This window comes from Pyricularia grisea, chromosome I (genome assembly GCF_004355905.1).
Source record: "Pyricularia grisea strain NI907 chromosome I, whole genome shotgun sequence".
Classification (NCBI taxonomy): domain Eukaryota; kingdom Fungi; phylum Ascomycota; class Sordariomycetes; order Magnaporthales; family Pyriculariaceae; genus Pyricularia; species Pyricularia grisea.
In genome coordinates this window covers 3,924,121-3,939,142 of record NC_044973.1, presented here as the reverse complement: position 1 = coordinate 3,939,142, position 15,022 = coordinate 3,924,121, and the positions used below count along the sequence as shown (strand labels likewise).

Sequence of the window (15,022 nt, the reverse complement as noted above, 5' to 3'; positions counted from 1 at the left end):
AGTGAAAATGGGCAAAAGCGTCTCAACGTATCCCGGTCCGAACAATTCCCGTCGACCGAGAGCCCGATGGGCTTTTCTCATCTGATCTTGTGTTCTTCTTCCATGGGTCAAAGACGGCACCTAAACTACCACCTACCCCGCAGAAGAAGCAAGTTACGACAATCTTTCCTTTTATGCCCCTTTCACGACTAGGCTGAACCAAAACAAAGAAAAAAAAGTTAAGCTGAAAGTTGCTTTGGCAAGGCTCGGTTACTGGGCAAGGTAGAACGCAAGGGGCCATATCATCCACGGATTCCCGCATTAGCATGGTAAAGGTCTTGAGGAATTCTTAGACGCTTTCACGTTGCTCGTGGGGTAAAAAGGGGGGAGATCCCCCAATTGCTACCGAGACCCGCTCTCTTGCATTCGAGTTCCTGGAGGAGGAGTTTCTTTTCCCTATGTGACTTTGACCCCTTGAAATCACCTTCCAGGGTACTCTGTAATTTCCAACGGCTCTTGATTCTTCCGCCTAGGCTTCTGTGCAAATTATGCTCAGCCGAGCTGAACGACTTGGTTTTTTTTTTGTGCAGATGAGCTTCAAAAGCTTTGTTCCTCTCTCTTTCTCCGGCCTGAAACCAAACCCGGAAACTGCTGGTAGCAATTATGGCTAAAAGAGGTTGTGTCTCGAAATGGTTTCAGCGCGATTATTCCCTTCTTGGTCCGTGCTGGTGAATGAGCTTCTCAAAAAAGAGTCACCAGACTATTTATAAGACGTAAACATACAAACCTTGACTCGGCTGCGCTCGTTCGTTTTGTGTGTTATTCAGCCCACAACCACAGTTCAAGATTCCATACATGTCCCCGATGCCAATTGTGCTACTGCCGTGATCGAACAGTTTGATCAAGTGCGTATACTTGTGTCTTCGCAGCTGTTTTAATTCGGATACTTTGGAACTATGTAGAGCCTTATCCCCCATGCAAAGGCACTCGCACTTATCTGTTTCAATAGCATATAGACCAAGTCTTTTTATAGCTGCCCAATAAGAGTCTTGCATTAGGCTACTCTCACTTGGTTTTTTTTTTTGGATTTATCGCGTTTACGCGCCTGTGCGGACCAGCTGCTTCGACCAGCCTAACGGAATAGCCGCCTTAACACCAGGGTCTTGGCTCGTAATATATCCCATAAAATTATATACGAGCGTCTATTGATAAATATTGAAATCATGGAGGAAAATTCTGTAAACAGCAAAAGAAGCCTCATTTGATTACTTATACCTCTGTCTCTTCCATTTCAACTTAATTACTTTACCACTGTAAATACAACGGCAGTTCTGTGGTTTGGATTACCCAATCGTTCTTAATAGGTTGTTTTGTTTTTGTTGTCCCATTATCACGCTCTTTCTTTTGTTGTAATATTTTATCTTTCATGTGCAAAGTTTGCAACACGAGCTCTAGTGAAATGCGTGTTCAGTATATCATTCCCTTTGTTTTTCTCCATTGTGCCATCGCTTGCCAAACCCCCGAGCAAACCCCGGACAAAAAACCCAGCCGATGGTCCTCCACAGAGCCCAGCCCATATGCAGACTGTATGCATTATTGTATAAAGGAGTACATGACGGACTGGAATTGGGGTTTGAAGGCTGCAGCACAGCATTGTTACGATAGGTTTTGTGTAAGTTCTGAAGTCGTGATACAGACTGAGACCGAGACTGAGAAAGAGAGAGAGGAAATCGATGATAACGCTAACGCGACCTGATTAATAGCATCGCAAGGAAGGTGCCCCTAGGTTATTTGAGAAATCTCCTATCCTCGGTGAGGAGGGAGTAGTGAACAACCCGAGCTCGAGTCAAGTATCATGAGCGTCACGGAGCGCAAGTCGTCGAACATCGATTTACGCCTTAAGGTAAGGATCGCGTTCAAGATTAGGGGTATTTAAGAGGAGAATTTCACTACATCTGCACAATATCTCGTTGGATAAAGTCATTACTGTAGTTGTCACAGCCTTTCTCTGTTTCGCCGGGTACACCAAAGCCTGGCTGACCACAAAGGACCAGTGACTATGTAACCGCCTTCTTCAAATGTCTATAGACTACATTAGCTTGAAGTCTAGCAGCTTAAAAAGGTGCAACGTTTTGGCCTACGTATAAATATTGCCCGAACTTTGTTTTGTCATGGACCGTCGTCTCGAGATTGACCCCTGGGGACGTACTACTTAGCAAGTAGGCAAGGGGACCGGAGGGTTCATCTTTCCTTGAAGGGGCCCAACGGAGGGTTGCTGTGTTCCTGGTCACTGAGATTTACGTAGGCCCTAAGAGCGTATAAAATGCAAGAGGGAGAGCAGACACAAGACACTGTTGACACTTTTGTTTCCCCTTTGACAGTTTTCTTCCTGCTCCCTCTACTTCTCCCCCTGATTCCACCTCTCAAATTCCCCAGGTGGATCTCTTCGGCTCAACTGTTTTGTGCCGCAGGCAAATGCAGACAAAGTGAAGCTGGTCTTTTCCGTAACCGTCTAAGCGTTGTTTGAGGGCGACGTTTGTAAGCGGGAAGGACGTAGCGAGGGCGAGGTGTTTTGTTGGTAAATAAAGGGGTACAGACATCTGCCGAAGACACCTTCCCTTTTGCGTGTTGATCTGTCATCGGCCCGATGGACATATCGGGATATCAAAGTTTAAAACAGTTTCTAATGGAGGTGGCTTGGAGGTTGATCCAAATCTGGACCCATATCTGATACAAGTTTGAGTGACATGGGCAGTATGAGCAGTATGGGCAGTCTAACAAGAGAATCCGAATAAGGTAAATATCGTCTCAACTACGCCCGGCTGGTTAGACTGTCTTGAAAGATATGCTAGTCGATTTCTAAGTAAACATCTTGTTTGGTTTCCTAGGCTGTATATATGTTTGTAGCACATGGCCTCGTGCTCTGTTAGAGGCTAATTTCTGTAACCATGCAAGTGCGATCCGGGATCCATGGTCGAAACTGTTTTGTTTTTATTGACGTCTTTGTATATTTGAAAACTATAATCACCCTCTCGAATATTTTACTACAATTAATTGTATAACAATGTAGGTAGACCGATGCAGTAATGTTTTAGACATTCACATTCACGTGATGCAATATGATAACCAGCGGTTATCCTCGGCTGTGTCACGTGTGCCCCACACTACGGAGCTCTTCTTTCGGCCTTGGAAGATTCTGGTCAGAAGGTGCTACGTGACGTGACGTCTGCCTTCCCACGCGGTACGTCATCTGATGGTGCGGCCTGGAACCCTGCACGCCATCAAATCCCCTCCGAGGCCCCAACCAGTAATCAGCATGTCTTCTCTATTGCGAGTTAGTGCCTTGCATACTGTTGAGGCGCCCTGCTGCATGTTTTTCTTGTTTTAGTTGCATGCAGAGTGATCGAATGCATTTACTCTGGACGGACTTGAACCCCAGCAGTCTCACTGCCCATTGACGAGGCGCACATTCTGGGTCCTGTCTAGTGTCGTTTTGCTCATGCCGTCAGTACGCGCACTGCTCGGTACAAAGATATCTGATCTCTTTTGTCTCACTCGTTAATTATTCGTCAACGCCTTTTTACCAAAAGTAATCACTCTTCCACACAGCACCCTGCGATTTCCCCTCCCTCATGCAAGCAAGCTGTTGAGTGACAAAGTCTTGGCCAGAGCTCCAGAAGAAATCGAAAGGGGAACCTCTGGTCAGTCAGGGATCCTTGGGTGAGGTCAGGTCAGGTCAGGCAGAGATACAACATCACCTGCCCTATGTACTTGAACCTCTGCTGCCCAACTTACCTCCAAAATCCTCTGCACAAAATCAATCGATCGTCCACTATTAATAAGCTGGTCGATCGCATTTCGACACATCATCAGGCTTGTGTCAATCCCAAGGGACCTGGTCTAGTCTAGTGTCGCTCACTGGCAACTCGGCCTGTCGCATCGTCCGGACTAAACTTCCTATACATCAGTTCCTGGCCTAAGCTCGCTCGTCCGTCTCATCCGGCCAGTCACCAGGACCGTATATTCGGTATACTGCTGCTGCTGATCAAACCTGGTCCAAGTTGACTTCGGCTCACGGAGAAAATATCCGCGGTAGCCGCCTGATCCAACATTACACCTTAGGCGCCAGTACTCCCGGTCACTCTCTAAGGAACCTCTATCCACAGTCACAAAGAGTACGTCACACACGAGTAACCTGTTTCCACAAAGTTCCCGCCTTGCTGATCATCTCCATGAGTCTAGTGCCTAAACCGTCCAAGCTCCACGGCGTGCCCGTCAAGAAGTACACGTACCTGGAGCCGCCCACTCCGGGGTCCGTTACGGTCCGGAAGCGCATCACGCGCATCATCCCACCTCCTATGCCGCCGCCGTGCCCAGAACCCTGCCCACCACCACCCCCGGAGATTTGCGAGCCTCCTCCCCCTCCGCCCCCGCCCGTTGAAGTAGTACCGCCGCCTTGCGTCGAGGTGCCACCACCACCACCACCTCCTCCCCCTCCCCCTCCACCGTGCGACCCAGAACCTGAGCTCATCGACGTCATCTCGGTTGACGTCGATCCGCCGGAGCCTAAACCACCCAAGAGCGTCAAGAGCGCCAAGTCCTCCCGCTCCAGCAGCAGCCGCCGGAACGAAAAGGAAGTTTACATCGAGCGCGAGAGGCTGGTTCCTTATCCCGTTCCCGTAGCGCCCCAGTATGAGACGTTCCGCTATATCGATGCGCCGCCGCCCAGGCCGCGGTACATCTCACCACCGAGGCGCCGGTCGGATGAGGAGGACCGCGTCAGGGTCATGATTCGGGATAGGGAGCGGAGGAGGGAGTACTACGACTATTAAACCCGTTAATTGTTCATGGAAAAGATTAATAAGGCTTACGCTTCTTGCTTCGTATTTGTCCTTTGGCTATGGTTTCCTTTTGATTGTTAGCATATTGTATGATCCAAAGCGCAAACGAAGTTTACGATAGTCTTGAGTTTTGGTTTTCTTTACTTTGTCTTCTCATTAATATAGCCATCATAGAGGCCCTTTCTTTTTCTTTGTTTGCCGGGTGGGGTGAGTTTGGCCACACTGGTCACGCAATTAAGCATGTCCGTTTAAGCCATTAGTATAGGCCCTGAGGCTTTTGTGGATGTTTTTAATTTCCCATGCAACATGGCAGTCGGCTAAAAGCTTACTTATATACCATGTCAAGAGTAATATCAAACCCCTGAATGTGGTTACGGCATAGATATTGTAGTAGGTACGTACGAGAAACAAGGGCAGTGTCTAGACCCAGAGTTATGCACTTCTTGTACAGCACTTTTTCACATCTGTCACAGGCATGTTTTATATGAGAAGGTTGTAGCGAGCCCGTTTTCTTCATCGCAAACCAGAAACCCGGTTTTGAGTTCATCGTAGATCATCTCCATTGTGCGAGTCGTATCAAGCCAGCTTACGAGCCATTGGACAAAGCCACCCATATCCACCAAGCTTAGGCTACCGGCAAGTTTGCACCTCTTTGAGTCGTAGGAAAAAAAGGTTTCTGCGTGTAGACGATTATATCACGAGTAAGTAGATAAAGCTTACGTGCACAAGGTATACATCAAGACATACACTCGGGAGACGATATCGGCATACCTACCAACCCCGAAAGTAAAAATACATAGTAAACCCAGATTCTTGGTTTCTAGTCATAAAACAGATCAAGTATCTTTCACAGTTCATCTTAAAAGGTCGGAGCTTTTTTTTCTTTCTCTTCGTCTTGTTCTTCTTTGTCTCTGTACACAAAAAGCAAACCTCACCTCTCATTGATCAATCAAAAGCACAAAATACTTTAAACCCACCCGGAACACCGCCCCTCCCCCTCCTCCATTACGCTTCGGCCTCTCAAGTCAAAAAGCGACCTTTACACCGAGTCCTGTCACAGGGGTTGCGGATCCCAGATCAAGGTGTACGAGTCAATCATGGGTTGGTGATATCCACTTTCACCTCGGTCAGACCTTCGCCGAGCGCAAGAAAAAAAAAAAAAAAAAAAGAAAAGAAAAAAGACATGTGCGTTCCTGTCTCGTCTCCTTTTTTTTTCTTTGCTTTTTCTGGGTCAAGAGGTCTTTTTGCCACCGGTTCACCTCGGCTAGTGCCGGGGGCTTCTTACGCGTTGGCAATTTGTTATTTGAGAAAAACTAGCCATAGTAGGTCGTAATCATCACGGTGTTTAGAAGGTACAAAGTGTATTTAGTCAAGATATGGACGTTGAGAAAATACACATGAATAACGAAAAAAAAGGCATACCACATAAGAATTAAAGCAAAAGAAAGGGGACCCGTGCCGTCAGTTTTGACGCGAGGCGCGGACCCCTACGTGGTATATTTTTTTTTTCTCTTTTTTTCCCACACCCCCATTTTATGCCGGAGGATAAGGGGAGATCGGGAATAGGGAAAAAAAAAAAAAATAATAATAATAACAGATCGCTAAAGAAAAATAATAAAAAAATAAAAAATAAAAAAAGAATTCATACCCTAGTCCACGAGACGCGGCTCTATTCTCGGAGTCATGGCCCCAAAAAAGCATGCAACTCAGTTCGAGTTGGCAGGTCCCGGGATGGATCCAGTTAAGAATTCCGATATCGCCCCTTGCTCCGGGTTCAATTTACCTTACCTGATGCCGAAAAAGTGGTTGATATCTCCCACCTCTCTCGCTCCCTCCCTTTCTCCTCTATATTTCGTTATTGTCTCAACCAGATTCTGGTCGAGTTACTTCCTGCTGTCATGTAATACTTCAAAAGTTGGCTTCATCACATACTTTCGGTGTCCTCTCATCGACGAGACTCATCGCGGGAGCTTGCCTCCCTACCAAGCTTTGTCCTTTGTAGGACTATAAATTGGCCGTTCAACCCGGCCTTTTCTACTACCCTTTTCTTCTACATTTACGCAAGAAAAACGCGTTCTCGGGGAACACGATTTCCCACCTTCTTCTCACCGTATTCTTTTCTCTTTTCCTGTTTTTTTTTTCTTTTATCTTTTTCTTTGTTTTCTTCTATTTCTCATCATACATCTCTCATTTCTACATCACTCCGCCTCCACTCTTTCCGCAGCTCACTTTGCAATGTGGCCATCGGCCAGCCCGTCCTCGCCTCGCAGGCCTGGATGAGCGATATAATAGTGTCCTGTTGGACTTGTTGCTGGACGCAGAGGCCTGCGCCAAAAAGACACTTTGCCGACATGATCTGGCAGCTTTGATCTTTCAACTCCATGGCGATACCGCAGATATTCGCTACCGATTCACTGAGGATCTACGTAAAACAGAAACACAAAGAACCAGGGAAAAGGCATGGGATCGTCAGTCAAAAAAAGTTCCGGATCAAGGGATCTTGCAAGATGTTTTGTGAAAGCAAAAAAAAGGTAATTCTGACTGGTAACATACCTGCGCTCTAGCATGCTCGTCAAAGTCACCCGCCGCAGGCCGGTTCAGAGTGACGAGGATTTTTGCAAAGCTGTACACCTGCATGGCAGCAGCGAATTGAGGCGGATGAATCCATATTGGTTGCCATCCATGCGAGGGACCAACCTCGGCTGCTGATCTTACATGAAGGGATCCGGTCGATTGAGTTCCTACAGAAGACGCTGATGTCGGATGGTGGTGGTGGCTCACTGATAACAGACTGGTCCCTGGAGCCGTCAGTAATGGCCGGAAACCATCGCCCAGAAACGACTTCCACCGTTCGAGCATGTCCATAAGCTCCTCGCCCCTCTCGGCTCGACGTGTCACCAATTCAGGACGATCTTTGTCATTGTCAGGCCCAGATTCGGCGCAGTAGTTGACTGCCTGACTGAGCAGGTACACAGCCCGGTCAGCGAGCTCACACTGGGTCAGATTGGGATAGTCAACAACCGGACGCCAAAAGCTCAGGCACCGTCTACCTTCGCGAAAAGCCGCCCAGAGGTCTTGCCTCAGCCAGGCCCACCATACTGATTGTCTCAACCCCCCTGACGCTCCGTTGACATCCTGGGACCGTTGAATCCAAAATACGCCCTTTAGGTGTCTCTGCCAGTTCGAGACGGCCGAGTCAAGTTCGTGTGGCACTGCCGAGTTGAACGCGTCAAGCATCTCATACGTGCTAATGACGAGAGCCGTCCCCAACAACTCCTCACTGTGGGCATAAGAATGGTATTGAAGTGCCGTCGAGACATAGTGCAACGCTTCATGATAGTACTGCACTGCATCCGTTGGGTCCACGTTTGCGGCCATGAACATTTCCCTGCGGTGATTCCCGGGCCTCGGGTCTTGCTTTGCAGCCATCTGCTTAGCTACTGACGCATACCGAGCCTGGAGAGCTAGTATCGCCTTCATCAAGCCAACATTCCGCATGGCAAGCCTTACTGCATAAGTCGAGAAATGCTTCCACGGATCAAATATGTCTAGCTGCGGATCGAGTTCGAAGCTATGTTAGCATTTAGTACTGGGGTGTAACTGTCAACAGACAACCAAAGGGCAGGGTTTACTCACCCACAGCGCCGACCGCTCGGCAAAGGCGCGGAATAAGGCAGCTTCGTTCGATGTTAGTTCAATATCAATTGCCTCCTGCCACGGGTATCTATCAGGTATGTCCCAGTCTAGCCTGCCCATGACCCCGCACCGGCTGTTGGATATCCTCAAGCCACTCCTGGAGGCGCCAGGTCCCATTCTTTCCTGGCTTAGGCGTCGCATTCCATCGTTCAACGTGTGGGGTGGCAGCTGCGACTTGCTGTTACGACGGCTGAGTGAGAACCCGCTGTCGGCCTCTTCGGCGTCACCTGCGAGGAGGTCAAGCCATCTCGTACTGGCGACACCCGCGCTGAGCATTCCATCCGAGGTGACTGTTTCCGGGGATCTGGGTGAGTGCTGAATAGGTTGGGTAGTGTCAATGAGGAGATCGGCAATGCGAGGACTCGCTGTCGACACACTGGTGGATTTCCTTTGCCTGTGGGTATGGTATGGTTCTGGTATCTGTGGTTTAGGTTTCATGTTCGGATACATGGCCGCCAGTGCAGGGTCCACTATGTTGTGAGAATCTGGGATGGGACCATTGGGGAAGTTGTAGTCGAGAGTCGGGGCCACGGGCCCAGGTGGTGGAAGACTTGGCCTCGTCGGAGCGAGGTCAGGAGAGTAACCCCTTTGGGCGGATGGTGAAGAGTTATGCGAAGAGCTGCCCATGGACCCATAAGAGCCACGAGGATCACCATCTTGAGATTGTGAGTGGGAACGGGACTTTTGGTAAGAAGATGATGGAAGATGAGAAGAGTACATTGATTGCGAGGTTGCTGACGGGATGATGGTTGAGTGGCTGGTTGGAGGTCTATCCGAGTGTCCATCTACCGACCCAGCTGTCGGTGAGGAGATCTGAGTGGCGGCAGCTGAAGATGTAGCAGCCGTATCTATGGCTTGAATATCTGGCCATACGCAGTCGCGGTTCGACGTTGCACAATGACTGCATATTGGCACTAAACGTGATATGTAACAACCCGCATTAGTCGTGGTAGGCCTAGGAAATGCAGTGTACCATCAAGGTCGCGTATGCGAGGGGTAAGCAGACTCACGCCTCTCGTCACATTTCTTGTGCCTTTTGCGGCATGTCAAGCTGCAGTATATTCATGTCACATCAGTGCTGCAATGAGATGTGGTTGTACAAGTACCGGGTCGGAAGGATGAAGGGGACTTGGCCATGCCTTGCCTTGGACCAAGCAAAGAAGAACAAGGAATAAAAAAAAAAAAACAATAGTGATAATAATAATAACATAGTCAAGAACAAGAAGTTAAGGTGTCATGCTCTCATGAACAAAACTGATCGACAGAACTTACCAACCGGTCTTAGTCCGTAATCCACGCCCCCTAGGCTTTCGTATACGCTTCTTAATCGGCTTGCGAGGCGGATCCAAACTGCCCGGCTCTTCTTTCGCTACAATTGAATCTGATGGTGGCGGTGGCCTGGTAGGGGGTATCAACGGAGGGATCTGCTGTTGGTGTTGATGCTGGGCTCCCCCATGATTGCTCTGCCCCTTCTCTTCCATTGCTTGACACGTTTAGATGCAGCACAGCAACGTCGGTCTGGTGTCAAGGCCACTAGGAGATCTAATATTTCGCAAAAGAGGTACCTAAGCGCGGTGCAGGGCTAGTTGGCTCGTCTGTGTGTGCCGGGCGGGTGCGGGAGCAGCGGCAGCGGCAACAAGCCCGCATGCTGACCCGACCACCTTGGGCACCTTAGCTTTTCTTTGGGCTCCACCGCACCCTGACCTTTTTTTTTTACAGGCTGTATCACAAGCAGACTGTACACTGTACTGTATGTATTTTGAGCTGTAAAAGTGCTGAGACGACGGGTCCCCGTCTCGAAGAGTTTTGTTGGCGAAAGGACAGGAAGGGAAAAAAAGAAAGAAAAAAAGGTAAAATTACTCCGCTCAACCCTGAAAGTGGACAAAGGGCACAAAAGGACCGAAACCCGCTTTGTTTACCTAGGTGAGGGAGGGCACTCTTGTTTTTTTTTTTTTTTTTTTTTTTTTCTTTTCTCTCTCTTTTTTTTTCTTGGTTTGGACGGGTCCTGGGGTTGTTTCGTGCCGTTCCGTTGCCGTGATGTGGGCAAAAGTCTGACAAGAATCAGGAAAAATCCACACGTAGATTGTTGCAGAGCGCTTTTATCGATAGTGAGTGGAGGTTAACTCAGGCGAGGGGAGCGAACAGGCAGGAGCCCAGATGCGTAGTGAGCCACCGAGTCTTTGTCTAATCAGGCAAAAAGTCTGAACGAGAACTTGTGGGAAAAAGGGGACCTTCGTCTAGATTTTAGTCCAAAAAACCCACCGTCTTTACCTTTTGGATGCCTAGCCAGAAGTCTTGGGAGCACAAACTCTCAAGAATGTCGGATAGAGTTCATTCTTACGAGGGTATCAAATACTGGAGAAGGAAATTACTGCCGCAGGAAGAAAAAAAAAAATCATAAAAAAAAGGAGAAAATGGGTCTCGGAACTTTCAGATCCAATGCCAGCAAAACAAGTGCCGCCTGACAAGGATGATGGCGAGTCATTGTACAGTGTGATATCAGCTCAGTCCATCTAGACGAGGGGCAGTCAACGTGATGGTACCATGACGGAGCATTCGTTACTTCGTGACATTGTTGAATATTGTTGAATTTGGCGACAAAATTTACTGTAATTGGCATGGACCCTTGCATGTTGTGGACAATTGGGGTATGTTTCGCACTGTCTTGATGAAGATTTTGAATCGGTAAATCCTGGTCTTCCCCATAACTTTAAAAAACGGTAGCCTTGCAATGGTGTGTTGTGTGTGTATTTGAGTGTGCGTGCGTGTGTCTCTGTCCGTGTGCATGTGGTGTGTAATACATAAGGTACTAGTATACCACAGAAAGTAAAGTAGTAGTAGTAGTAGTAGTAGTAGTACATAATACAATCTCCGACAGAGAAAAGTACAAAACCTTATAGTGATCAATTACGTGGCACATGCCTTGGAAAGTATTGGTTATATTGGTATGTCATGCAATTTGAATACTCCTGCCTCACTGGTCAATTAATCGTTCACCGTCTAGAAAATTCCTCTCCTCTCAACTCTGGATCCAATACAGGCTGCCACTGAGTAGTAGCACTTTATAAGTATTGCCCAGGCCACCATAAAATGCTATGCGCCAAGCCATCAACGGCTAATTATGGGGCGGTTGAAAATGCCGTCGGGATCTTTAATTGCCTGGTACCCACTAGTGACTACCTGAGTACAAGATCAAACGATCAAACAAACGATTGTGTTACCTCTTGATACACGAGACGAATCTGCGAGGGAGTAAGAGGAAGGCGATACCCAGTAAAACCCAGTCTGTTGTAGCCCAAATGGTTTTCAAAGTGCTTCTTGCTACCTGCCTAGGTAAGTACCTCGCCGGAGCTGCGTTGGAAAACCTCACACCGTTACTTCCTTCAGTCAGATTGCTTGCAATTTTGGGCCGGCGGCTCAGAAACATCTAGGCACCTACCTACCTAGGTACCTACCTTACCTACCTAGGTAGGTAGTTTGCATTATCAATTCATCGCCGTCACATCTATCCCTCCCCACCCACATCCCTTAACCGCCTCTGCCCCCTCTCTCACACCTTGCCCTCCTTGGATTCCGTAGCCAACAAGGCCACGGCCTCCGCGTTCATCGCCCGCGGTACCGCGTACCAGCAAACCTCAACATTATGCAGAACGCTCAAGTTCGCCACGCTCGCCCAAAGCCTCAACCAATCCAGTGTGGTTCCCATCAGCTCCCCACGACGGTTCGTGACCTGCGGGATGCTCTCAAGCCTCTTTTCTCCATCACCACCAGGCTTGAAGTGAATTGTCCAGTCATCCTGGTGCTTGCAGATACTGTCCACAATGTCCTGCGAATCCGTCACCATGATGATTTTTAGCGCCGGCGTCCTCGGAGTCGGGGTCTTGGCACGACCCCGACCAGGCTGGGGATCGCCTCCGTCATTTTCCGACTCTTCGACAACCACTGGTTTTTCTGCACGAGGGGAAGTTGAACACGTGTGCTTGGCCTCTTTTATCTGGTCTTCCGGTGGGGGTGAAGACAAAGATGACATGGTCAGCGCAGCAACTCGCTTCCGAAGTTGTGACATGAATGTCTGCCCAGCTGAGGGCGCCGTCTGCGCCCCAGGGCCCGCCTCTACGGGCTTTTTGTCGCTTGACCTTGTCGGGGTGGCCTTCTTATCTAGACCTTCATCGCCACCTCCATCGCCACCTCTTTCGTCTCCTTTTGTCGCCATGCCGTCCTGCTTGATCGGAGTCAACCATATGTCCCTCATGAAACAGGTGGCAATATGCGGGATGCTTGTGTGATTATCCTTGCTCTTCTCCATAAATTCTTGCACAACTTCGTATCTTGAATGATTCTCCCAGGCCATCGGGCCCAATGACTCTCTGACAGCACATGTGAGCATCGTAACTACGAGGGCCTCGTCGTGGGCGAGTTCGTTTTGGACGTCGCTCTTGTCTTTGTTGTCTTCGTCGGCTGGGTCACTCTTAAAGGTCATGCACAGAGCCACAAGGTCCCTGAGATTCATACCGGGCCCGTCGCCATTCAACTTGCACCAATTGTCGATCTCTGCAAGCTTCATTCCGTTTTGCAGCAGGATATCGCACGCCATCTTGCGCAGCTGCTCGACTGCTGCTTTAATCAGGCCGTCGTGGTAGGTATCGAAACGCTTGCATAGGATCTGGAAGCGCGGCAGAAAGTGGTCCAGTATGATATCCCACTCTGATGAGCTGAACAGCGGTTTTGTCAACTTCACCCTCCGCTCGATGGCCGCCAGGGTTACCTCAATGTTCTTCTTGGTGATCGGCCGCCGTAGGTTTGGCTCCTTGAGCAAGTCGTGCGGATAGAGCATCTCACGGACCAGGTCATCGAACTGTTTGCGTTCGACGTCGAACATTTTCGCGTCCGCCATCCTCACGCGATCCATGGTCTTGAGTACGACACGCCGGATCCTCTCCATGGCCTCGTTGCGCCGTCCCTCTGCGTACCGCCTCTCGTTGTCCATGTCCTTCTTCTTTATCGTAGTCGCCCTCATGTCGGCCCTGTGCTGGCTCAGCATCACCCGTCGGTCCGGAAGCACCTCGGTCGCAATCAGCTCCAACGCTTGCGTCGCAGCCACCATATCTGCTATCTCCTTGCTTGAATCCACGTTGAGGATATTGAAACTGTCCACCAGGTTGTACTGCGAGTCTTTGCCAAACCAGATGACGGTGCGGGCCTTGACCTCAGTCGGTGCGCTGTTCTTGCTTGCCTTGGGTGGCCTGCCCGGAAGGCCCGCGGCGACGTGGACGACAATGGAGCCAAGGGGTTTGTCGGGTTGGCGAGAGCGGCTTTTTCTTTCCAGGCGGTCTGGGCCGCCATAAGCATCATGCAGCTGTTGAGGGTTGTGATGTTTGTTACATGTCAACACTCTATCCAGAAGATTGCTTGTGTTGCTACTCGGGGATTTCTAGAAAATCAAACTCACAGGATGCCGAACTCGATTATTGCCCGACACATGGCAGTCATCCTGCCCCACGAGCCATGTCAGCTCACAGGAATCACAATACACAAACGCATCCCTCATCATGGACGACATGATCGGCAGCGGCCGGGGAAGCGCCGTGCCGCCGACCCCGCTAGTACGTAGAGCCAATTCCCAGTCCGCCAGGCTCTGACGCACCGCACTCGGCCCGACCATCTGTTCGTCAAGCTGCGGGATAAAGTAGTGCGTCTTGCTGAGGAGTCTCAGGATCGTGGCGGATGGGCGATGGTGATTCGCCGCTGGGTCCGTGGATCCTTGGCGGTTGTCGGCAACAGCATCCGCCGCGTCCAGAGGTGGGATGAAAATCGGCAGCCATGGGACAGGGAACGGGTTCGGGATCGGTATGGACGGCTTCAGCTTGCCCGTTTCGGAACACCTATTAGGGTTCTTGGGCATCTTGTCGTTTTTGCTGTCGTTGCCGCTTATGAGAATACTCCCGCTGGGGTGATCATCTCGAGGTGGTGGTACGATGTCGTGATCGACTGTTGCCTGAATAGTACCACGCTGGCTTTTCTTCTTTTTCTTCTTCCTTTCGGCCTTTTCCTTCCCGCTCATGATGTTTTCTCGACCATGCCAGACGAAGAGCATCAAAGTAATAAAGAATGGGAGGAAGGTAGGCAAGATCAAAGTGAGGAATGAAGGAGGATTGTGGGTTGCATGGAAGTTTTTCTGAGTATTGTTGTTCCTTTCGAAGATTGGTGATGGTGAGGTGAGAATGGGCACTGCTGTTGATGTCGGTGTCGTTGTTGCTGGTGATTGCGGTTTTTGGAATAGGCTGGCAAACAAGTGCAATGTGTAACCTGTAATTGCTGCCATGACTATCAGATTTCCTTCACTTTCGACCTGCATCCTGACTTGAATTTGCTCGCGTTTGTTTTCTTATTTCTTCCCGCCTAAAACTGCTCACTTGTCTTCTCTTTTGAGGTATTGTTTTCTTCAAGTTTAAATATCTTTTTTTCCCCCTCTCTTCTTGAGTTTTAGGGACGACCAAGCTTTGTCG

At 49.3% G+C, this 15,022-nt stretch overlaps 3 protein-coding genes across 3 annotated transcripts; 1 reads left to right on the top strand and 2 right to left on the bottom strand.

Moving 5' to 3' along the window:
• Positions 1–4,211: 4,211 nt before the first annotated feature.
• Positions 4,212–4,811, top strand: PgNI_06240 (uncharacterized protein; the record flags this gene model as incomplete). Its single annotated transcript, XM_031126266.1, has 1 exon — positions 4,212–4,811. The coding sequence occupies one exon, from the start codon at positions 4,212–4,214 to the stop codon at positions 4,809–4,811; it is 600 nt and encodes a 199-aa protein (XP_030982695.1).
• Positions 4,812–6,932: 2,121 nt separating this feature from the next.
• Positions 6,933–10,173, bottom strand: PgNI_06239 (uncharacterized protein). Its single transcript, XM_031126265.1, has 5 exons — positions 9,789–10,173; positions 9,527–9,567; positions 8,457–9,430; positions 7,374–8,372; positions 6,933–7,242 (listed from the first exon to the last, which is right to left on the bottom strand). Exons 1-5 carry the CDS (start codon positions 9,995–9,997, stop codon positions 6,997–6,999), a joined length of 2,469 nt encoding a protein of 822 aa, XP_030982179.1. The 5' UTR covers positions 9,998–10,173; the 3' UTR covers positions 6,933–6,996.
• A 1,893-nt stretch (positions 10,174–12,066) lies between these two features.
• On the bottom strand, positions 12,067–14,871 carry PgNI_06238 (uncharacterized protein; the record flags this gene model as incomplete). The annotated part of the gene is made up of 2 exons (XM_031126264.1): positions 12,067–13,872; positions 13,966–14,871. 2 exons carry the CDS (start codon positions 14,869–14,871, stop codon positions 12,067–12,069), a joined length of 2,712 nt encoding a protein of 903 aa, XP_030982178.1.
• Between the last annotated feature and the right edge of the window lie 151 nt (positions 14,872–15,022).